The sequence below is a fragment of the Odocoileus virginianus genome, chromosome 23 (assembly GCF_023699985.2).
Source record: "Odocoileus virginianus isolate 20LAN1187 ecotype Illinois chromosome 23, Ovbor_1.2, whole genome shotgun sequence".
Lineage (NCBI taxonomy): Eukaryota > Metazoa > Chordata > Mammalia > Artiodactyla > Cervidae > Odocoileus > Odocoileus virginianus.
In genome coordinates this window covers 1778319-1801422 of record NC_069696.1, presented here as the reverse complement: position 1 = coordinate 1801422, position 23104 = coordinate 1778319, and the positions used below count along the sequence as shown (strand labels likewise).

General features: G+C 50.1%; 1 protein-coding gene and 1 non-coding gene across 2 annotated transcripts in view; one reads left to right on the top strand and one right to left on the bottom strand.

Moving 5' to 3' along the window:
• NTF3 (neurotrophin 3) overlaps positions 1-12866 on the top strand; it is a 74104-nt gene extending 61238 nt beyond the window's left edge. The window contains exon 2 of the mRNA XM_020882662.2: positions 11768-12866. Within this exon, the coding sequence (XP_020738321.1) occupies positions 11768-12547 (780 nt within the window). The 3' untranslated portion in view covers positions 12548-12866. The remainder of the gene's footprint in view (positions 1-11767) is intronic.
• Positions 10159-10231, bottom strand: TRNAR-CCU (transfer RNA arginine (anticodon CCU)). The gene has a single exon. It is a non-coding gene; the product is annotated as a tRNA-Arg (tRNA).
• Positions 12867-23104: the final 10238 nt, after the last annotated feature.

Below are 23104 nucleotides of genomic sequence, written 5' to 3'. Positions count from 1 at the left end.
AGTAAATATTAGCTATTATTATCAGCGATTATGAGGACTATGTCCATTCTGAAGGACAGCTTTGGGTCCATAGTGTTGGTGCCAAAATTGCTTTCAGAGGGCAAGCTCTGGATTGGTTTCTGGTTTTGCCCAGCTGCCCAGAACCTGAGTCGGTCAACAGTTTGGGTCTGGATTATAATGTTTACGGAGAAGGCAATGGCACCCCCAACTCCAGTATTCTTGCCTGGAAAATCCCATGGACGGAGGTGCCTGGTAGGTTGCTGTCCATGGGGTCGCTAGGAGTCGGACACGACTGAGTGACCTCACTTTTATTTTTCACTTTCATGCATTGGAGAAGGAAATGGCAACCCGCTCCAGTGTTCTTGCCTGGAGAATCCCAGGGATGGGGGAGCCTGGTGGGCTGCCGTCTATGGGGTCTCACAGAGTCGGACACGACTGAAGCGATTTAGCAGCAGCAGCAGCATAACATTTATGAAGTGCCTGCCACACACCTGGGTTTGGGTGGAAGACGGATTTTCTTCCTGCGTGTTCATCCCAGCCTCCCTTAACAAGTGGGCATAGAGAGCCTCAGGAAACCTCCATGCAGGCGCCTCCCCTGTCCTGGTTTCTGAACCTGGCAGGGAGTTCAGGTGAATGATGGTGGCCGGGCAAGCCGTGGAAGGGACGCCCAGCAGCGTGGAAGGAGGCCTTGGCCCTCCGAGTCCCCAGACAGCACGGTTTCCTAGAACAGACATCCAGACCAAAGGCAGACGAGGACCACGTGCCAGTCCTTCATCCTCCTGAATGGAGGGTGGCTGTGGGCCGGAGTTTATATTTGACAAAAGCCCCATCGCCAAGCCTGGAGGAGACTGTCTACCCTCTGACCACACTCACTGCAGCCAAGTCCTCGTGGGGCCAAACCATCATGGTTTGGGTTGACCCAGCCTTGCCGCCTCTGCTCTGGCGGTGAGGTCATAGGTCTGGGCCTTCCAAGCCAGCTGTGGTCTTGGTTCGGAAGAGGCATCCTGAGGGCGAAGGGGAGTCCTGCCTTGCCATTTCCTTTCGCTCCCCGCTCTCAGGATGAAGTCAACTTCCTTAATCCTGCCATTTTGAGACCCACCCTTGGCTGGTTAGACAAAATAGATAATTGATCATCATCATGATTATAATGATTAAAGACTGATAGTCAGAAGCTTTCCAATACAGTTAACTTACAGCTGGGTGTGTTATGCGTATGCTTGACACAGAAACCCAGCTCAGATGCAAGGCAAACATCTAGAACAGGAAGTTTCACTTGCTTGGGGTGATTACTCTCTGATGCTAAGAGTTTCACACCAGCCGTACCCCCAGCTGTCTGTGTAACGGAAGCAATCTCCCCTTGTGTGTTTCCTCACTTGGAAAAATGGAGTTAACCCAGATGCAGAAAATGAAACTGAAATCAAGATGTCTCAGCGTATGAAAGGATACAGGAATTTGGAAATAACTCAACTATAACCTATCCTATCTTGGGAAGCTACAGTGTGTGTGCACACACAGGCCCATGCACGCACATTTCTGAGCACAGTGGCAGATGAGTATTAGTGCCCAGAGCAAAGAAAACAGAATTTACTACAATCACCATTATGACCAGTAGCTGGATTGATTCAGACGTTCAATGTGCACGCTCTGTGTGTTCACGCTCTGGCCATTGAAATGAGAGTTGGTAGGACATAGAGGATAAAGTGAATCTAGGCTTCCTGGGGCTTGTGTCGGCATCCCAGGCTCCTTTCAGATCTCTCTGCCAAGACAGGGCCAAGCCAGAGGGTTCCCCGCCGGGGGAGTAACCATGCTACCTTCCTTTCAGCGCGGCAGTGCACTTTGTTTTGACATGTGCCATACCTTCCGTCTCTCACAGCCTTGGGGCCCAAGGAGGGGGTGCTTTGAATGATGTAAAATTCCTCTTCCAGTAGCTGTGCCAAAGCAATTCCCAGCTCTCGACTGACTTCCAGCTCAGGGCGTTTCGCTTGCTTTTGGGGGAGGTTGGTTCCTTGTCCCATTCAGGGGTCTCCAGTCTTCACTTACGGGCTTCCCTGGTGGTTTAGTGGGTAAAGAATCCGCCTGCAATGCAGGAGACCCAGGTTCAGTCCCTGGGTGTGGAAGATCTCTTGGAGAAGGAAACGGAAACCCACTCCAGTATTCTTGCCTGCAAAATCCCATAGATAGAGGAGCCTGGCAGGCTACAGTCCATGGGGGTGCAAAGAGTCAGACAGGACTTAGCAACTAAACCACTACAAGTCCTCACTTTCTGGCCTCCAGGAGGGGCCAGTTTCAGCAATTCCTTTCTGAGGGAGGTGTCAGCCTTCTCAGGTCTCTATTTCATCCTCCCTCATCCCAGAACACTCCTTCCCTGTTGACCGCATGTCTCATTTCCACCGGGAAGCCAGTATCCCCTGAAAGCCAAGGAGCTTGTCTTCCTTTAGATACTGGCCAAGGGTTGTCTGTGTCAGTGGGTTTCAGAACCTGGGTTCAGAAGGTTTCAGTAAGAGGAGCTATGCAGAGTGCATGCTCAAAGTCGCTCAGTGACCCCACAGACTGTAGCCCACCAGGTTCCTCTGTCCATGGGATTCTCCAGGCAAGAATACTGGAGCAGGTTGCCATTTCTGCCCCCCACGTGTGCAGAATAAGGCGCTTTTAAGGAACAGGGTGGGAATCCATCTCCCTGCCTCTGTTGTTGCCCTGTATTGAGGCTGTGTGATGCACACCTACCCAGGTATCAGGGGTCTCACATGTAGTCTCACCAAATACAGCAGAGAGGTGAGTCTTTTTGGGGGGAATTTAGACCATGCTCGCCAGCATCTTCGCTGAGAGTCGTGAACTGTTCTCTGGCCTCAGCTCCATTTCTTACCTTCTCTAGAGCTCAATTTATGTATTTTTGCCTGATGGCTCAGCAGGCAAAGAATCTGCCTGCAATGGAGACACAGGATATGCGGGTTCGATCCCTGGGTCAGGAAGATCCCCTGGAGGAGGGCACAGAGACCCACTCCAACATTCTTGCCTAGAGAATCCCATGGACAGAGGAGCCTGGCGGGCTGCAGTCCATAGAGTCGCCAAGAGTCGGACACGACTGAAAACGCACACGCGTGCTTCCTAAGACAGGGAGTGGTCAGAGTGGCCACCCTTGGAGATGTGCTAAGAGTGAGCGAGGTGGGTCTGAGGGACGCACATGGAGCCACCGGGGACATGGGGCCCCGGACACCCACCCGGCCTGTACTTGTGAGTTCATTTCTCATCCGATCCTTCCAGCTACCCCAAGTCACTCCTTCCCTCCATCCTTCCACAAGTGTTTCCCTCTCTGTTGGTTTTGGATTCATCTCGCCCCCAGCGAGTTAACCTAAGTGTTTCCAGGCTAATCTCATCCTGCTCCTTCCAGGTCGCCGGCCCCTCGGGGGGCCGGGGAGTAATTGGTTTGTCCTCACCTGTGTTTGTAGCGCCTTTCCCCTACACGTCATCTGTGCATTTTAATTAATCTGCCACTTTTTCCTCTCTCTTGCTTCCGGATCATTAATAAAGAGATTAAGCCAAACCAGACTGATCCCCAGCGGAGGCTCCGCTGGGACCCCTCTCTCCCAGCTCCCAGCCTCGTCAGGGGTCAGAACACCTTCATGTGGTCCCAGCCGACTCATTTTAAGGCCTTGGGACCCGTGTTCAGAACAAAGCCAATTTGAATTAATTTTGCAATTAAAATGGGGGAACGAACCTAGCCGGTCCTTTTATATAAAGGCCTTAGTTTAATATTTCCACCACATTCCTTTCCCTTTTGTCATTCGGCTTTAAATCTCTCGCCTTCCCACCTCTCTCCTCTTCCACTCGCTGAACAAGATATGAGGATTATCTGGCAGGATGTGGTCTTTGGGGCCCTTGGCATTCGTCAGAGACCAGGTCATCGCTGCAGCAAGTCTCCAGGGAATGAGGTCCTTCTGGCCGCAGCTGGCCAGTGTGCTGGTTCACCCCAGCCAGAAAGCACTCTCATCACAGACAGATGTGGCTGCCCTGGATGTAATGAAACCTCTTGAACTCGCGTATTCAACACTTGGCACATTAAAAAGCATTTCCACCTTTGATCTCATGCCTCCTGCCCAAGGAAAGCCAGAACAGAGCCTCTGGGCCTTCTGTGTAAGTCACACCCGGAGTTCCAGCACTGGGACCAAACCCAGGGTCTGAGGTGGTACATTCATGCCCCACGATGCAAAGCATGCGACAGCCACCTGCAAGAGAGACCAGAGGAGACCCAGTTTTATTTCATTCCCTGGGGAACACTTTGCTAGGGAGTCTGGCAGGAGGAAACAGGAGTGGTGGCCTCAAACCCCTGAAAACTGCAGAGAGCTGCCTGGGAGCTCCTTGGAGAGGTGATCAGCTTGCCAGGTTGAGTTGTCCTGACTCCAGGCTTGGAACTTGAGCATCCTCTGAAAGGTATGAGAGCCAGGACAGACAGACAGACAACAGACAGCACAGGGCCTCTGCTGCAGAGCCAGACGGCCATCCCATCTGGGCTATGCTGCCTGTTAGCTTATTATTAAACGTCCGCATGCCTTGGTTTTTCCCCATCATTAGTACCTACCTCCGAGGGGTTATTACCAAGATGAAAGATGCGGTATCAGTACCCCACCTGGAGCGTTTTTGTGTTTGGTGTTCCCAACGTCCAGGCTACAGATTCACTCACCACCGCTGCAACAGGTGCACTAGTGTTAAAGAACCCGCCTGCCAGTGCAGGAGTTCGTAAGAGACACGGGTTCAGTCCCTGGGTCGGGAAGATCCCTTGCAGGAAGGCATGGCAACCCACTCCAGTATTCTTGCCTGGAAAATCCCACGGACAGAGGAGTCTGGTGAGCTACAGTCTATGGGATGACGAAGAGTCGGACATGACTGAGCGACAGCACGCACACACAGGTGCAAAAAGCAAGGTCTCCAGGTTTGTGACCAGGAGGGGGCGCGCCTTGCCAGGGGGGCTAGTCGTGGAGCGGTGACACGCAGCCCAGCAGCGACGGCCACCGTCTGCCTCGTGTGGCCTGACAGACCCGGGTTTCTGTGGCCCCGGACCCTGTAGCTCTGTCCTCACCAGCTTCTCTTCCATCTCAGCTGCTTCTTGCAGACCCCAAGCCCCTCTCTGTGTGTTGTACACCGAGCCAGAAAGGAGGAATCAGAAATTGCTCTCTTTTGAGTATTTTGAGGGATGGTGAAACCTTGTAGGAATGTTGCTCCGGGGACTGGGAAAACACCATATGTGGGAAAGCATTTCTGAGCGAGGAAAATAGCATCTGCGAGTTGGTCGGGATCTTGGAAAAGTCTGAGCGGGGGAAAGGGGCATTGGGGAGAGTGCAGGAAGGGGGCTTGCCGGGGTCTTTAACAGGTCTTTTTCCAATTATAGCCGAGAAGAGCCTGGGGACCCTGGCCTGCTGCAGAGCCAGGCCTGTATTTTCTTTGGGAGAAGAAGGCAGAGTTGATTGGCTTCCAAACCAGGCTTGGCAGAAGCCCAAACAGCATCCCAGGCCAGGAAGCCGTGTCTTGGTAGGTCTTGCCTGCTGTCGATGCTCATTCAGTAAACAGACCTGGAGACTCCATGACAGAGCAGCCCTGGGCCGGACAACAAGGACTGGGGTGTGAGAAGGGTGTGGCCGTGTCATCCAAGAGGTGACATGCAGACGAGGATAACACAGTAGGATCATTGCTTGGACGGGGGTCTCTGTACCCTGCAGTCACCACTCGCAAAGGAGCATAGAAGTCTCTCTGAATCGAAACCTTCACTGATGCACCTTGCCGGGCACTGTCTTTTCTTCTCCACTCCCCACGCCAGGGAGCTAGACCTGTGTGTGCGCGTGGAGGGCAAGGATGCAGCATCTCTGCTGCCACCGATAACTCAGGTTCACATTGATCCAGCACGTCCAGTGGGTCACTCTGTGCCGGGCACGGTGCTGAGAGCTTTCCTAGCAATGTCGTGATCCACCCCGACAGTGACCTTGATCATGCTTGAGCCTTGTGACCTCTGTTGCACTTAAGAACCAAATCTTGAGCTTCCCTAGTGGTCCAGTGGTTAAGAATCTGCCTGCCAACGCAGGGAACACGGGTTCAATCCCTGGTCCGGGAAGATCCCACAAGCTTTGGGGCAGCTAAGCCCATGTGCTACAACTACCGAGCCTGTGCCCTAGAGCCCAGGAGCCACAACTGCTGAACCCTTGTGTCCTAGAGCCAGTGCTCCACACCAAGAGAAGCCACTGCAATGAGAAGCTGGAGCATTTTAACAAAGAGTAGCCTCAGCTGACTGCAACTAGGGAAAGCCTGAGCAGCAATGAAGGCCCAGCGTAGCCAAAAATAAATTAATTAAATTAAAATTTAAAATAATTTTTTTAAAAAGAGCCAAATCTCCCCTGTCCATCTCTGCGTCATGTAGCTCTGTGACCCTTACGCAGCTCACTTTACACCACACCGGGTCTCAGCATCCTTAATGATAAACGTGAGATGGTTATCTTCCACCCCTTCCGGCTTCAACATCTGTGTTAGGGTGTGTTTTACTAGCAACATTCTTGGGCTTGCTCTGTGCGAAAAAGCTGAAAGCAGATTATCAAAGTGAAGTCTGCAGGAAGCCTGCTGGATTTTAATGCAGCCTTGCAAATAATCTAGAAACACCAACCTGCAGCTGATTCCAAAGTATCATGACAAGGTTTTTGGACTTGATGGCAGGAGACAGTCTAGACCCAGAAGTGGAACCATGCCTTGGACCTATGCCGAGGGGCATTTGGAAGTTTTTATATCATTCATTTTGTTCATCTGTCCTCCCCCCATCTACCTCCACCAATGCTGGCCAGATGTTTCTGCAGAATTTGTGTGTTTGGAACCCAAGGGGGTGGCAGGGTTTGCCTTGGGGCTCCCAGAGGTAGATGGGATGGTAGAAACAAAGCAGCCTCCATAAGTCTCTGTAGAAAATCGAAAAGCAATAAGTCAACTGCACGTCAGCCTGCTTTGTATGATCTGATCACGGGGTTGGGCAGTTTGCAGTGCTGGTGATGAAATCTTCCTCCCTGACAACTCTGACCTCTCTCCCCAGCCCTGTTGCCAAGGAGAGCAAAGAAGATGATCTCAGGGGCCTTTCTCATGGTCCACAACCCCAGGCCCTCCCAGCCAGGTTGCACTAAAGTCGCAGCTCCTGTCCACAGCCCTGCTCACATCACCCTGACTCATGGTACTCTGTGGCCTTTGCGCATCTCTCTTGACAAACAATGACTTTCCACTCCTTTGTTGTTGGTGGTGGTGTTGTTCAGTCATTAAGTCTTGTCCGACTCTTTGTGACCCTATTGACTGCAGCACACCAAGCTTCCCTGTCCATTGTCTCCCGGAGTCTGCTCAAACTCATGTCCATTGAGTCGGTGATGCCATCCAACTATCTCATCCTCTGTCGTCCCCTTCTCCTCCTGTCTTCGATCTTTCCCAGCATCAAGGTCTTTTCCAGTGGGTCAGCTCTTCACATCAGGTGGCCAAAGTATTGGAGCTTCAGCATCAGTCCTTCCAATGAATATTCAGGGTTGATTTCCTTTAGGATTGACTGGTTTGATCTCCTTGCAGTCCAAAGGACTCTCAAGAGTCTTCTCCAACCTCACTGTTCGGAAGCATCAGTTCTCCAGCGCTCAGCATTCTTTATGATCCACCTCTCACATCTGTACATGACTACTGGAAAAACCATAGCTTTGACTATACGGACCTTTGGCGGCAAAGTGATGTCTCTGCTTTTTAATACACTGTCTGGTTTTGCCCTAGTTTTTCTTCCGAGGAGCAAGCACCTTTTAATTTCATGGCTGCTGTCACCGTCCACAGTGATTTTGGAGCCCAAGAAAATAAGTCTGTCACTGTTTCCATTTTCTCCCCATCTATTACGTTAACACACTTTCATCAAGACAAACCATCTTAGTTCCTACAGCCAGGGTGTTGCACAGGGACCCACACCCAGAAAGGGGACCTTGAACTCAAAGTGTAACACTCTGTGGTTACCATCTTGGAATTCTGCAGAATTTTATCTTTGTGGGTTTTGTAAGTGAAGCCGCATGGAACCGTGGAACATGCGCCTGGGGATTCGAAGCGTGGCTTCTAACGTGCTCACACCTCCTGCCACCACTCTGCCTCTGAGAAATGTTTGCTCTTGGCCCTGCAGCCTCGGGAGCTGGTTCTGCCTTCAGCCACCCTCGGTCCATCTCTGATCCACTGCACCCACTTTGTATGCACTGTGGTGTGGACTCAGGGGAGAGGCGGACACAGACAGGAAGGAGGGGGCCCCTGGCCTTGGAGGACAGAGTCTAGTGAGTAAACCGCGTCGTGCCCAGAGGGCTGTGCGCGTGCCACCACGCCATGGGCATGCAGAGGGGGTTGGGGCTGCTGTTAGCAGGGGAGCCTGATGGAAAAGGTAGCTTCTGAACTGGGTGCTGAAGAGTGAGCAACATTTCAGCAGAAGAGGAGGCAATGAGAGTGTGCAAGGGGAAGGGCCACATGGGTCGTAAAGCTTATTTAAGTGGCTGCTGAACAGTGAGCCCGGCTGGGGGTGGGGCATGGGGGCCCAATCATGATGTGATGAAAAGGAAGCTGGTCTCCGACTGCGGAGACCCCCGCCCCCGACCCCCACTTCCTGTGTCTCTCCTCTTCTTTAAACTGCAGTTTGGGGTTTCCTCATCTATAAAATGAAGTGAAAAGTGAAAGTGTTATTCGCTCAGTCATGTCTGACTCTTTGCAACCCCATGGACTGTTGCCGCCAGGCTCCTGAGTCCATGGGATTCTGCAGGCAAGAATGCTAGGATAGGTTGCCATACCCTTCTCCAGAGGATCTTCCTGATCCAGGGATCGACCCCGCTTTCATGCTTTACAGGTAGATTCTTTACCAACTGAGCCACCAGAGAAGCCCATATAAAATAAAGGAGTTGGAGTAAATGCCTTTCTGCTTCTAACACCCTTTGGTTCCACACACAGGCCACTCTCCATAAAGCAGCCCAATCCATCAAGGCTCTTCCTTGCAGCTCACCCTTGCAGTGACCTTACCAATGGACTCTTATTCCACCTGGGACCTCCCTCCACTCACCTCACTTGTTCAATATCTGTATGAGCAGGTAGCCTGCATATTCTTAGTTGATGAAGATGGTGCTTGGGCAAGTGGGTGCGGGGCGGGGTGCGGTTCATAAATTGTTTCTTTTTTTTCCCCCAGTTATTTTTATTAGTTGGAGGCTAATTACTTTACAATATTGTAGTGGTTTTTTGCCATACATTGACATGAATCAGCCATGGATTTACATGTGTTCCCCATCCTGAACCCCCCTCCCACCTCCCTCCCTATCCTATCCCTCTGGGTCATCCCAGTGCACCAGCCCCGAGCACTTGTCTCATGCATCCAACCTGGACTGGCAATCTGTTTCACACTTAATAATATACATGTTTTGATGCTGTTCTCTCAGATCATCCCACCCTCGCCTTCTCCCATAGAGTCCAAAAAGTCTGTTCTATACATTAAATTGTTTCTTGATAGCCTCTCCATCCCAAATTATTTCATGGCATCTGTCTTTTTTGGAAGGGAGAAGGCGGTATAATTCTAGTTGCATGGATGCCATATTTTTTGTGTTGTTCAAGTTTCATTCTGTTGGGCCTGCAAGATTAAAGGGGAAAATCACTTTTATCTGGAGTTGGGGTGGGGAGATTAGCTATTCCATGGGAACCATTTTCCCAGGATCATGCCGTTCCTGGGGGGCCATCTCTAGGTAGGGGCAGCAAAGCTAAAATCCTTTGCTCAGCCTTGACCTTGAAAGAATCAGTTGTCCAGAGATTGGTTCCCATGGAAGGAAGATGCTCCCCTTATCAGAGAAACAGGCTGGGAGCCAGGAGGAGGAAGCTGGAGGAAAGTGACAGCAGCGTTGCTGGCCTTTGGGGACACCAGAGCAGCTCTTCAGGCAAAATGGGGAAAGAGGTCACATCTGTGAGTCCTGGGAGCGAGTTAGCTTGGGCGGGCTCAGACGCAGATTCTGAGCCATGGTTTTTCTCCTCTTTTTTAGAATTGGTATTTATTTTTATTTATTTATTTGGCTGGTCAGGTTTACAGCACACAGGGTCTTCTAGTTATGGCATGCAGAATCTTTAGTTGTGATATGTAAACTTTTAGTTGTGGCATGTGGGATCTAGTTCCCTGCCCAGGGATTGAACCCAGGCCCCCTGCATCAGGAGTGCAGAATCTTAGCCACTGGACCAGCAGGGAAGTCCCAGGACTGATTTTCTGTGTCTTGTGCCACGTTTGTTTATTTCCCTTCTCTTCTTCCCCTGGGTTTTGTAGTCTTTCTGGAAATACCCAAGGTGAGCCAAGGGAAGGATTTGATTTTCCATGCTTAGAGCTTTAAAGAGGAAACGACAGAGCCCCGGGGACAGTGAGGCGGCTGCAATGGTGGTGACAGAACGAGCACCCGTGGCGGGTGGGGCGAGGCGCAGGGCGCTGGGGAGGGTCTGAGGAGCGGCCACCCCTCCCGTACCAGAACCCGCTCCTTCCAGGGCTGTGCTTCCAGGGCTGTGCTCTAGGGAGGGAGTGACCAGCATGAAGGTATGTGGAGATCAGCCCTCTAATTCCACACGGACTCGGCAGAAACCCCAAGTGGAGGCTCCACTATGGCAACAGAACGAAAGCGTTGATGGGTTAAGATGCCACTGAGCCAAGGAGACGGCAGAGTTAGAAACAGAACCGTTGAAAGAGGAGCGTTTCATAGTGGGAAACTTAAAACATTAGACAAGAGAAATCGACAGGGACTCTCGCTCTTCAGGGCAAGTGCAGCCCATTCATTTGAGCTGAGACTCCACCTTCTGCAGGCTGTGGTTCGGGGGGTCTGCTGTCTTGGGAAGGGGGCATCTGGGGATCAGGTGGGCACGTTGGCAAGCATGTCCATCAGAGAGCTCAGCAGAGAACCCTGACACTCAGGCCATCTCACAGAGTGAGACATTACAGGGGCAGGAGGACTGCTCTGCCGGGCTGGCCAACGATGACCCCTCTCTGATGCTGCAGATTGAGGGCAGCTGGCCCAACCCCAGCCTCAGGGTATTCACTCCTTCCAGAGACCCCAGGGGCCGCAGCGAAGTGGGCAAAAGAACTCTGACTCTTGACACAACTGCAAGGCTGCTGCTGCTGATATTTTTAAATTAGAAACATAGTGTATGCATCTTTAGAATTTTCAGGTTCCGTTTCTTCATGAGATGGAGTGAGATGTGGTCTTTCCAGGCTCAAGGGACATTTGCAGAAATGGCAGGATGTCACTCTTATCCAGCAGAAGGCTGCAGATGGTAGACCTCAGGTGCATAGGTGACAGGTACTGTCCATCTGAGAAAGATCCAGGCTGAATGCCCAGAGATGACCTCCTGTGCCGCTTTAGGTCCTCGGGAGAGACCTGACTCTTCCAGGCTGTAGCCCTTCAGTGATTTTCTTTGTCTTCGTGAGACAGGTTATTTTGCCCTCTCTCTCTTACACACAACACACACACACACCCCTGTTTCCCTCTCACCCAGCCACACTGCTGGAAGAAGGATTGTTGGGGTGAAGGCACTTGGACATCTAGGAGAATAAGAGGGGAAGGGGAGCGGAATAGACAGCCTCTGTCTCTGGCCATCACAGAGGCTTTTTGATGCTCTCCTTGTATGGTGGTACTCAACTCTGTCCTGCCTCACAGGGATCCCCAGGCTCAGGTATCTGGTCCAGAAATGACACAGATGCAGCCGCCACCACCTGCTATTAACACCTGTCTTTCCTTTTCAGATCTTACAGGTGAACAAGGTGATGTCCATCTTGTTTTATGTGATGTTTCTCGCTTATCTCCGTGGCGTCCAAGGGAACAGCATGGATCAAAGGAGTCTGCCGGAAGACTCCCTCAACTCCCTGATTATCAAGCTGATCCAGGCAGATATTTTAAAAAACAAGCTCTCCAAGCAGATGGTGGACGTTAAGAACTACCAGAGCACCCTGCCCAAAGCGGAGGCCCCGCCCCGGGAGCCCGCCAAGTCGGAATTCCAGCCGGTGACGGCCGCGGGCCCCGAACTGCTGCGGCAGCAGAGACGCTACAACTCGCCCCGGGTCCTGCTGAGTGACGGCATCCCCCTGGAGCCCCCTCCCCTGTACCTCATGGAGGACTACGTGGGCAACCCCGTGGTGGCCAACAGAACGGCGCGGAGGAAGAGGTACGCGGAGCACAAGAGCCACCGGGGCGAGTACTCGGTGTGCGACAGCGAGAGCCTGTGGGTCACCGACAAGTCGTCGGCCATTGACATTCGGGGACACCAGGTCACGGTGCTGGGGGAGATCAAGACCGGCAACTCCCCCGTCAAACAATATTTCTATGAGACGAGATGTAAGGAGGCCAGGCCTGTCAAGAACGGTTGCAGAGGAATTGATGATAAACACTGGAACTCACAGTGCAAAACCTCTCAGACCTACGTCCGCGCGCTGACGTCTGAAAACAACAAACTGGTCGGCTGGCGGTGGATACGGATAGACACATCCTGTGTGTGTGCCTTGTCGAGAAAGATCGGCAGAACATAACTTGGCATCTCTCCCCATATATAAATTATTACTTTAAATTATATGATATGCATGTAGCATATAAATGTTTATATTGTTTTTATATATTATAAGTTGACCTTTATTTATTAAACTTCGGCAACCCTTACAGTATATAAGCTTTTTTCTCAATAAAATCCGTGTGCTTGGCTTCCCTCAGGCCTTCTCCCATCTGTTAAACCTGATTCTGTAACCCGGCTCCCGAGAGCTGCCCTGTAAAGTCTGTGTACACCACTGTTTTGCATTCAGTATTGTCAAAGGCCGTGACTGTCGTTTTAGTAAACTTGTTGAAATCGGCTGATGTCAGAGTTGTGTGTAGACACAGTTCCACGCCCCCTTTCCGGATACATCATAATTGATTCATTAATTAGAAGAACTGGTACCACTTCCGCCGCAGGGATGCTCAGCGGCTCTTAATTCTGGCGGGCCAGCTCACTGTCCAAGAACCTCCTCGCCTTCTTCTGCTGTCAGTTTTTGCCAATTAGAATTATGATCTACTCCTATGTTATGGTCCCAGAACAATAACAACAAATCTGGCAGTTTTCGTTTTGGAAGTTTCTTTTCAGCACATTTGTTGTTAGGGGGTTTGAGATTGTTAAGGGTTGAATTTCTTTTTTTTTTTTTTTCCTTGGCTTCGGTTTTTGTTTTACTCTGTGTAAAAGTGGTTTGCATCTTCCGAGGCACATAGGAAAATGTTTTTTTAACTATTTGTAACAGAAATAATTGTAGAGTTACCGAGGAGCAGAAGTGGAACGTGAGTCATCTGCACACAGAAGAGCAATGTGGTCCTGATAGATTCCCCAGGAGTTTCTTCTGCCTCCCCATCCTCTGCTGACTCCTCCTGCAGCCCCAAGGGGAACTGATGGTAAAGGCTGGTACCACAGGAGGGAGTCAGACCTGGGTTCAAATTCCAGCTCCTCCCCATGACTGCAGGGCTTTAAAGGCACCCTGAGCCCAGGTTTCCTGGAGTCAGAGTCAGATGTGGGGCTTGCCTACCCCACAGGCTGCCATAGGTAGGCCCCATAACCACGGTAGGCACCCCAGAGTCCCAGCATGGTGTAGATATTCAAGAACAGAAGTTCCTTACCCTTCCCTCCTCTCCTTCTCCTTACTTAGGTATTGTGCTCCTCTGTATGGTTTTGGTTTTAGGGTTTCATTTTGTTCTCCCCACCCCTAGCTTGATTGAGATATAATTGACATGTAATACTGTGTAAGTTCAAGGCGTGCAATGTGATGATTTGACACATGTACATATTGTGAAATGTTTACCACTGTACAGTTACTTAGCACACCTTTCACCTCATGTAATTGCCATTGTTGTTACTATGGAAACATTTAAAATCTACTGATCACTCCTTTCAGGTGTATAGTACAGTATTGTCATCGTGGTCACCAAGCTGTACATTCGATCCCCCAAATCTTCTTCCTCTTAAAATTTGAAATTTGTACTCTCCTCTTCCCCATCCCCAAACCCTGGCAACCGAAATTCTGCTCTTTGCTTCTGTGAGTTCAGCTTTGTTGTTGTTGGTTAGTTCAGTCGTGTCTAACTCATTTTTGACTCCATGGATTGTAGCCCACCAGGCGTCTCTGTTCATGGGATTCCCCAGGCCACAATACCAGAATGGGTTGCCTTTCCCTTCTCCAGGGGATCTTGCCTACCTAGGGATGGAACCCAGGTCCTCTGCACTGCAGGTGGATTCTTTACCACTGAGCCACCAGCTTTTTTAGTCTACTGTACTTGAGCTCTGTATCATTTTTGGTTGACTCATCACTTTGGATGTAAAAACCCCAACTGGAGGGAACCTTCCAGGTGCCTACTAATCCCAGGAGTGTCCACAATAGCCCAAGGGGTCATTTGGTGATGGTCACACCTGTCCTGCCAAGGCAGACACTAGTGGTAACCTTCAGGCACTTTTCCCCTGGGAAAACTGGGACACTCACCACGCCACCCCCCCCCCCGCCCCCCCGCCACTTCCCCCAGAGGATGAACTGGGCAGCAGTTCATCCCTTGGGATCTGGAGCCTAAGGACTCCAGTCTCCCATCTGGGTAGAGTTGCAAGGTACCCACCAACCCACTATGGACCCTGCATTCCTGTTCTGAAACCCTGTCTGGTCACTTCCCTGGTTTGGCCTGCCTTCCACTAAGGCCTATGTGTACCCTCTACCTGAAGCAGCCTGCACCCCGAGATCTGGCTATTACACATACCAAACTGAGTCTGTGTCCTTTATGGAACATGAAACTCTTGCAACAGTCTCAGCAAACAGCAGTGACTTTGATGTAGAGCATCATCAGCCCAAACTTGATTCTGGATGCTCAAAACCTGAGGGCAGAAAGTGAAGAACTGACTACATGCCCACCATGGGCTGAGCACTGTCAGACTCTGCCACCCCCATGAGTTGTCACAGACATGTGGAGGTGGCAGTTGTCGTCTTGTGTTTACAGGTGATGAAACCAAGGCCTGAGGATTTAATCTGCCTGAGGATTTAACTTGAGCAGGTAAGTGGCAGAGGGAAGACGGAAGTCCCTGTTTGAGAGATGACACAGAGCTGTTTCCTTGTCACTGGTCCCCCTGCCCAATGCAGCCTTGCATTTCTGAATGAAGAGCACAGTCCTAAGGAAATGGAAAGCTTGTTCTCTGCTTGGAAACCTGTGGAAGCTCTTGCTCCAGGAGCCTATGTCAAGAACACAGTAAGCCTACCCATAGAATTATTATAGTTGCTGTTTAGAGGCTGTCATGTCCAACTCTTTTTGACTCCATGGACTGTAGCCCACCAGGCTCCTTTGTCCATGAGATTTCGCATGCAAGAACACCAGAGTGGGTTGCCATTTCCTTCTCCAGGAGATCTTCCTGACCCAGGGATCGAACCTGCATCTCTTGCATTTCCTGCATTGGCAGTTGGAGTCTTCACCAGGGAATCCCACCAACAGGATCCTGCCAAACTTGGAATTGGCCCATCTCGGTTCTCAGGTTGGAGTTAAGGAGCCCTTAGGTTCCTATTCTGGAATATCTACTACATGGGTTTAGGGCCTGTCTGGCTGCCTGAGAAGACGGGCTTGGGTGATGGAGACCCTGGAGTCATCTGGGAAGGCATGGTCCCTAAATAGCAGGGCTGAGTTCCCTTGGCCCTGCCATGAAGGGAAGGAGCTTGCCTCAATGTCAAGAGCGTGTCTGGAGCAGCCTGCTTCCAGGTTGAGCACACTCAGGGACGAGAGTGAAGCTGAGGGTGATGAAAGCCAGCCTCAGAGAAACTCTAGCTTCAGGCCGTGTGGGGCTCTGCCCTCCTCATTCTGGGGGACACAGTTCCCTCTCGGCAACTGTCCCAGCATCAGAGGACATCCAAGGTCAGCCAAGGCCAATGTGTTAGTTTCACAGGCAGATTCCTCCATAAGGTCTGCAGGAGACCTTGTGCATCCAACGCAGACCTCTGCCATTGTGATGGCTCATGGCTGAACTCACCTCTGAGACAGGAGGGCCATGGAGGGCAGGGGTCTGGCTCCTGGAGATGCCCTTGGTGTCCGTCATCCTCCCCTGGCACCTGATTTCTGGCTGGAACTTTGTTAAGCAGAGAGGTGTGTTGCAGGGTGAGCAGCCTGGCTGGGTGACAGATCCTAGCCTGGCTTTGTTGTCAGTGACTGGCTGCGTGACCTTGGCTAACTCACCCATCCCAAGGGCATTTCAGCATCTTGAGCTCCTACTGCAGAGAGGGCCAGCGTCCAGGCTGTCAGTCCTCTCTTCCTTGACAGATGCTCAAAAACTCTGTTGGCCACTGGTGGAGGCTTCTCTGTACACTTGCATAAGGTCCCCCCCACCCCACTTCATGCTGTGTGAACTTGACTAAGTTACTTAACCTCTCTGAGCCTTTGTTCCTTTGTCTTGAAAATGAGGGGAGTGCCTATATCATTAGATCGTTTTGCAACATCATGGAAGCAGCCAGTTCCTGGCCTGTCAGAAGCCCCCTAAGAGTGACCCCCTGGTGATTAGGCTTGGGGAGACTTTTAGGAGCCCTCACTCTGGAATTCTAGGAGGAATTTCCCAACTTCATGGTGGACGATTGGTCTTAATGGCTAATTCATTTCAATGTATGACAAAAACCACTGCAATGATGTAAAGTAATTAACCTCCAACTAATAAAAATAAATGGAAAAAAAAAAAGAGTCTAAATCACCCACCCGCCTCGGAGGCACTCCCCAGGTTCGTGCTCACCTGCTCCCCTTCCACGGGTCTCTTGTACTCTTTTCAGCAGAAATACAAGAAGCACAAGTGATTTTCTGAAGAGTCGGTGGGGGGCGGGGTGGGGGGGGAGGTTAGGGAGGGTGTTCCTTCTTGAAAATTTATGGGACAGCTTTGTTTCCATCTTGTGTGTCTGTCTGTCTGCCTCATGTCCAACAATGCCTTCTCCACGTTGGTGATCAGGGTTTGGCGTTTTTTAAGAACTTGGTTGTTTTTCTCTCCCCCATCCATGCGTGAGCCTGTGTGTTTCTTTACATCTGCTTTTTAGTTCATTGAGTCTGTGTGGAAACCCTCCACTGAGGCTCAGAGAAACCATCTGCATGATATGTTTATCACCTCCCAACACGTGTGTGGGAATGAGTCCGTGTCCTCAGCTCCCGGCTACCTGGAGACTTGTCCGACTTCACCAGGAAGACGCCTCCCCTGGCCTTCCAGCTCAGATGGCTCTGGCCACACAGAGCCTCCCGGGTTGCCCTACCAATAGCCTCAGCAGGCATCCTCGGAGGCCTGATGGGCAGCCAACTGTCTGGACCCCCCAGCCCACCCCCACGATGCTGCTCAAGGGTCCTGAAAGTGCTGTTTGCGCAAACCCAGATGGAGCTGCAACCCCAAAGACTGGTTCTCTCCCCAAGAAGCTTCTTCAGCCTAAGCCCCTACCTCCAAGTCCCCACCCCCAGATCTAAGGAGACCCAAACCCTTTACACCTGTCTTCTCAAGTTACTCCTCCACGGGCTGCTCTTGCGGCACCCGTGTTTTCATGACAGGCTGAAAGGCAAGCGCCTCTGGGTTGACCAGAAACCCCGGGCTTTTGTCTAGTTCAGATGGAGGGTGGCCTGGCTTGGACAAGCAGAACCACAGGGAGGTCACAGGCGCTCTCAAGGGTCACGGGTTTGTTTCTTCCTGCCCTGAGCCTTGTATACATGGTACAAAATGTCAACCGACCAAGCACGGATGGTCTGAGGTGTGGGCCAGGGGCAGGGAGGGCCCAGGAGATGGAGAGGCCAAGGCGCACACGTATCAAGAGAATTTTCTAGAAGCTGGCTACCGCTGAGGCGTCTGGCTGAGTTGGATTGGTGCAGGACTCAGTAATGACATTGAGTGTACCATTATAGAAACCTCGGTGGCAAGAAAACATAAAAGTTCATTAGGAAATGGTGAAGCACAGTTTAATGGGTTAGATGGCTTTTCACATGGAGATACAGGGAGGTGGGTGGACGTGCACTTGTGTGTTTACATGTATCCGTGTTTGTGTGTATGTGTGTAGCTGCTCTGATTTCTCAACCATTGATGTATTGCATTTTTTTAAGGAAAGGTAATGCTTGAAAAGAATGTTCCGGAACATGAGTTTAACCTTTAGGAGACTGAGCTGGTAGCCAGCTGGGGAGCATATGGAACAAACATTCTTGGGACTAGGAAACAGGCGGGTTGGGATTGAGGATTTACAGGCAGAAAAGGCATCAGGCAGTTTCCAGCAGCCTAAACAGAAGGGGCTGAAGCTGTGTGCTTTCTGATTGGACAGGGAAGTGCCAGAGACTGGTGCTGGGGTGAAGGGCTGAAAGGGAAGGTCAGCCTGAAGAATAAATAATCACAGTAGTGGTGATCACAAACCGGCTGCTTCTTCCCTGTAAGGCTCTATGTGTACACTCCAGGAGTTTTAACTCTTTTGTGCCGTTGAGGACACAGGTTAAGGAAATTTAGATAACTTAACCAGAGATGGTACGGCTGGTAAGGGGCCATGCCCAGAGGGGAACCTGAGAGGTCTGGAAGCACTTGCTCTGAAGACCGCGATGGGGAGGGCACTGAGTGCCTTAGGAGACCTTGACCTGAATTTCAATGTGAGTGAGATGAGTGGCAGGCGTGTGGCACAAGGAACAATTAACAGGTCAACACAACAGGGATTTCCAGCAATTGTTCTACCTGAGGGAGATGCCAGACTCACCAGCACTGTGGCTCACAGCAGAGGGGACTTGAACTGGATCTAGAATCTTCATGCCCAACCCCCACAAACCATCCATCCCCGACCTGGTAACTTATCAATCACCATACTAGCTGGAAAGTGATTGTACCTTTTCCCTGAAGGATAAAAAGCAGCATGGCTGCAATATTTGGATCTTTTGCAAAAGGATAGGAGAGAGGAATTTCAAATTGGGACAGAATTTTTTACCCTCCCTTACAAGCTTTTATCCATTCAATGCATTTTTTTAAATCCTTTTGAACACCTTTTAGGCAGCAGGCGGCTTCCCTGATAGCTCAGTTGATAAAGAATCCACCTGCAATGCAGAAGACCCAGGTTGGATTCCTGGGTTGGAAGATCCCCTGGAGAAGGGAAAGGCTACCCACTCCAGTATTCTGGCCTGGAGAAAAGAGTCGGACACAAGTGAGTGACTTTCACTTCACTCACTAGGCGGCAGGCATTTAACTGTATGGATTCAGCAAAAGAGATGTCATCTCTCCTGAAAGAACAGTGAATAAAAAGGATGAGACCCTCAAGTATAACCACTGCGAGTATCCTTGATAATATTCATGTCTTCTCCATGAGCACCTGCTCACAAAGAGTTGGTGCTTTTGGGGAGCTTCCCTGGTGACTCAGATGGTAAAGACTCTGCCTGCAGTGCAGAGACCCAGGTTCAATCCCTGGATCTCTGGAGATCCCCACGATCTCCTGGAGAAGGGAATGGCAACCCACTCCAGTTTTCTTGCCTGGAGAATCCCATGGACAGAGGAGCCATTCATGTCCTCTCCATGAGCACCTGCTCACAAGGAGTTGGTACTGTTTTAAAACAACTCTAATTATCTGATAGAAATCCACTCCCTACATTGAAGTCATACTACGATAAAACAGCTGTAACAAGATTGCCGACAAAAGGGACTCCAAGAACCCAGAAAACGAGCAACTAAATGCTGCTGGGAACAGTGAGGGAAGGCTTCCCTGAGGAGGAAACTCTGAGCTGTCTCTTAGAGATGAGTAACAGTTCGACAAAGAAGACTGGGTGTCACCCGAAGGGCCTGTCACCTGAGTCTCTGACTGATTAGGTCTGAGTGGGACCTGGGAATCTGCATTTCTAACAAGTTCCCAGAAGATGCTGCTGCACACTTTGAGAATCACTGGTTTATTAAGTAATGAGGAATCAATAAGAGTGTTTTTTTCCTCTAATTTCTGAGGCTATAATTTTGGTGGTAGGCTAACTGATGGATGGACCTGAGGCAAATTGAGGGAGAGCTGGAAAATCAGCAATAAATTATACACAGGAGAACACAGAGTGGGATGAGGTAGAGGGAGCAAGGAGGAACTTGGGATGAGAGGAGGATTTTCCAGGTGGCATCGATTGGATTTGGTACCCAGTGGGATGTTGAAGATGAGAGAGGAAGGCATGCGGAAATGATCACTACATTCTGGAGGCACAATGATTCTAGATCCAATTCAAAGACTGCAAGAAGTGTAGGTTTGAAGACAGGGATGATTGATAAGGAGTTTGAGGTCAAGATAACCAATAGACAACTCATTGTCAAGACAGAAGCATGCCTGAAAAGATCAAAGTACAGCTGTTATTCATCTAGAAATAATCTGGCACAGGTAAGCCTCTCAGTTTACAAGCAGGTCTAGCCGAAGCCCCATAGACACAAATCAGGGTGTGGAATTTGTACCCCTGTAGGGATCTGTGGTCAGACCTCCACTTCAGATGACCCAAAGGATGGTAACAGTATGCTGAGGTCCAGGGCATCTGAGTCTTCACACCAGCACGACTTCACGGGAGTGTGGCTTAGCTGTAAGCTTGCGGTGCACCTGTATATATGTATGTATGTGTGTCAGGTTACGTTTGAAGGACAAATCAGATGTTAGGAAGCCAAACTCTAAAGAGTCTGTTACAAAATGACATAGTGTGGTTCTGTTTTCTGGGCTAGAACCTTTCTTTGTTGTTGCCTTGGCTCCTTGAAACTTTATTTGTCAATCAGAAAATAAAAGATCGTTCTCTCTTAGGAAAATCCTGGAAGGAGTCAAGCTGTATTCTGCTCCTGGGCTTCCATGGGTGTCATTCCCTCTGCTTGGGAGCTGGTCCTCTGTCCCCTGCTCCCTTCATCTGATCGCCTCCTGCTTGGTTTACAAATTCTTCTGTTTATAAATCCATTCCCCAGGTCATTCATCCTCTTTCCTTGGGGGGACCTTTCCTGACACCTCCTCCTGAGTTCATTAGAGTCTAGCCTTCTCCCATCTTTTCATGTGGTCCTGTCACCCGGCATTTATACCACATGACACAGCTGAAATGGCAGCTGTCTGGGTGTTGGCGTGAGTCTTTGGTACGTCGCCACATTTGACTTTGATCTCCCTAGGGAGCAATCATGCTGATTTTGTCAGAGTCATATCCCTAATGCTGGATACTGAGCTCACAGTAGGCAGTCAGAGAATATTTTTACACAAATGGATGAATGAATCGCCGTAATAAACTGGGACTGCAACAGGGAGGATTTGGGTCAAACCTAAGGGAGAATGATGCTTTTGAACTGTGGTGCTGGAGAAGACTCTTGAGAGTCCCCTGAACTGCAAGGAGATCAAACCAGTCAGTCCTAAAGGAAATCAGTCCTGAACATTCATTGGAAGGACTGATGCTGAAGCTGAAGCTCCAATATTTTGGCCACCTGATGCGAAGGACTGACTCATTGGAAAAGACCCTGATGCTGGGAAAGATTGAAGGTGGGAAAAGAAGGGGACGACAGAGGGTGAGATGATTGGATGGCATCACCAACTCGATGGACATGAGTTTGAGCAACCTCCAAGAGTTGATGATGGACAAGGAAGCCTGGCGTGCTGCAGTCCTTGGGGTCGCAAAGAGTCGGACACAGCTGAACAACTAAACTGAACTGAAGGGAGAATAGATCAGGATGGAAGGCTCTGTTGCTGTTTAGTTATATAGATGGCTATGACGAGGTGGTGAATATTTCTGGGAGATGAGAAACTGAACAACATAGAATCATGATGTCATTTTCAGTGAAAGTTTCAGAGTCTCAGACGGTAAAAAATCTGCTTGCAATGTAGGAAACCCGGGTTGGATCCCTGGGTCAGGAAGATCCCCTGGAGAAGGGAAGGGCAACCCACTCCAGTATTCTTGCCTGGAGAATTCATCGACTCAATGGACAGAGTTTGAGCAAATTCCAGGAGACAGTGAAGGACAGGGAAGCCTGACATGCTGCAGTCCATGAGGTCACCAAGAGTTGGACACGACTGAGCTACTGAACAACAACATTGTTCTTTTCAGTGCAAAGCTTTGCAGTGTCATTATTGCATTGATAAAATGTTGGTGGGAGAACTTGAGTTGGAAGAAAACAACATTTACATATAAATAAACAGAAACAAAACACAAGGCCAGGACCCAGGCTGTGTTTACGCTTCTTACATAAAGAACACCTTCTACTGTTGAGCATCTGTCCATCCATTCAAGTTCATGTTCATTCAACCAATGTTGATAGAGACCTATGATGTACCTGCTCTTCTTCTAGACATGGACCAGTGTAGTGATAAAGGGGAAGGGGAGGTTTGCACCTTAGTGGAGCTTCTTGTCTAGAGGGTGTAACAGAAAGAAATAAGAAAGAGATAAGCAAATCTGCATACAGAATAATTTCAGGGAGCACTAACCATGCACAAGAAATCAATAGAAAACAGTGAAAGGATAGAGAAGGAATACATAGGGTAAACAGGAGGTTGAGAGCAGGGTGGTGGGGATGAGATACTATTTATTTTCATGATTAAAATGCTTGCCGCTTATGAAATTCAAGACGTGAAATGTCAGCATTCCTAAGGAAAGTCAGACACATGTTCGTGTGCTCTGAGAGATGAATGGCCTAATTACCGCAGAGGATCTTAAAGCAACAATCTGATGTCAAGTGTTGGCAATAGAAGCGCAAACAGGGCCCAGTCCGTGGACCATCCCTGTGCTTTGAGAAGCTTTCTCTCGGGACCTCAGGCCCCCAGCTCCCTTAAGAGGCCAGCATTTTGCAGTGTTGCTTCAGCAGCCTCCCCTCTCTCAGAAGGAACTTTCTCCTTGTCAAACCTGTTTTATTCCTAAGAAACCAGACTCCTCACTCCTTCTGCCCCAGTCCCCCTCCAGATGATAGAAGGCCTTGAGGGGGCAGCGGTGGGCAGGGCCGCTGCCCGGAATTCCTATGCCTCTGGCTTCTGCCTGGCAGTTTCCCAGCCAGATCAGGTGGGGAGCTTTGTCCAACCCAAGGCTAGGTTTCTGGTTCTGGGACCTTAAGAGAGCCTTCTTTTCATCTAAGCCACCCTTCAAGAAAAGCACCCCTGTGTTCCATCACA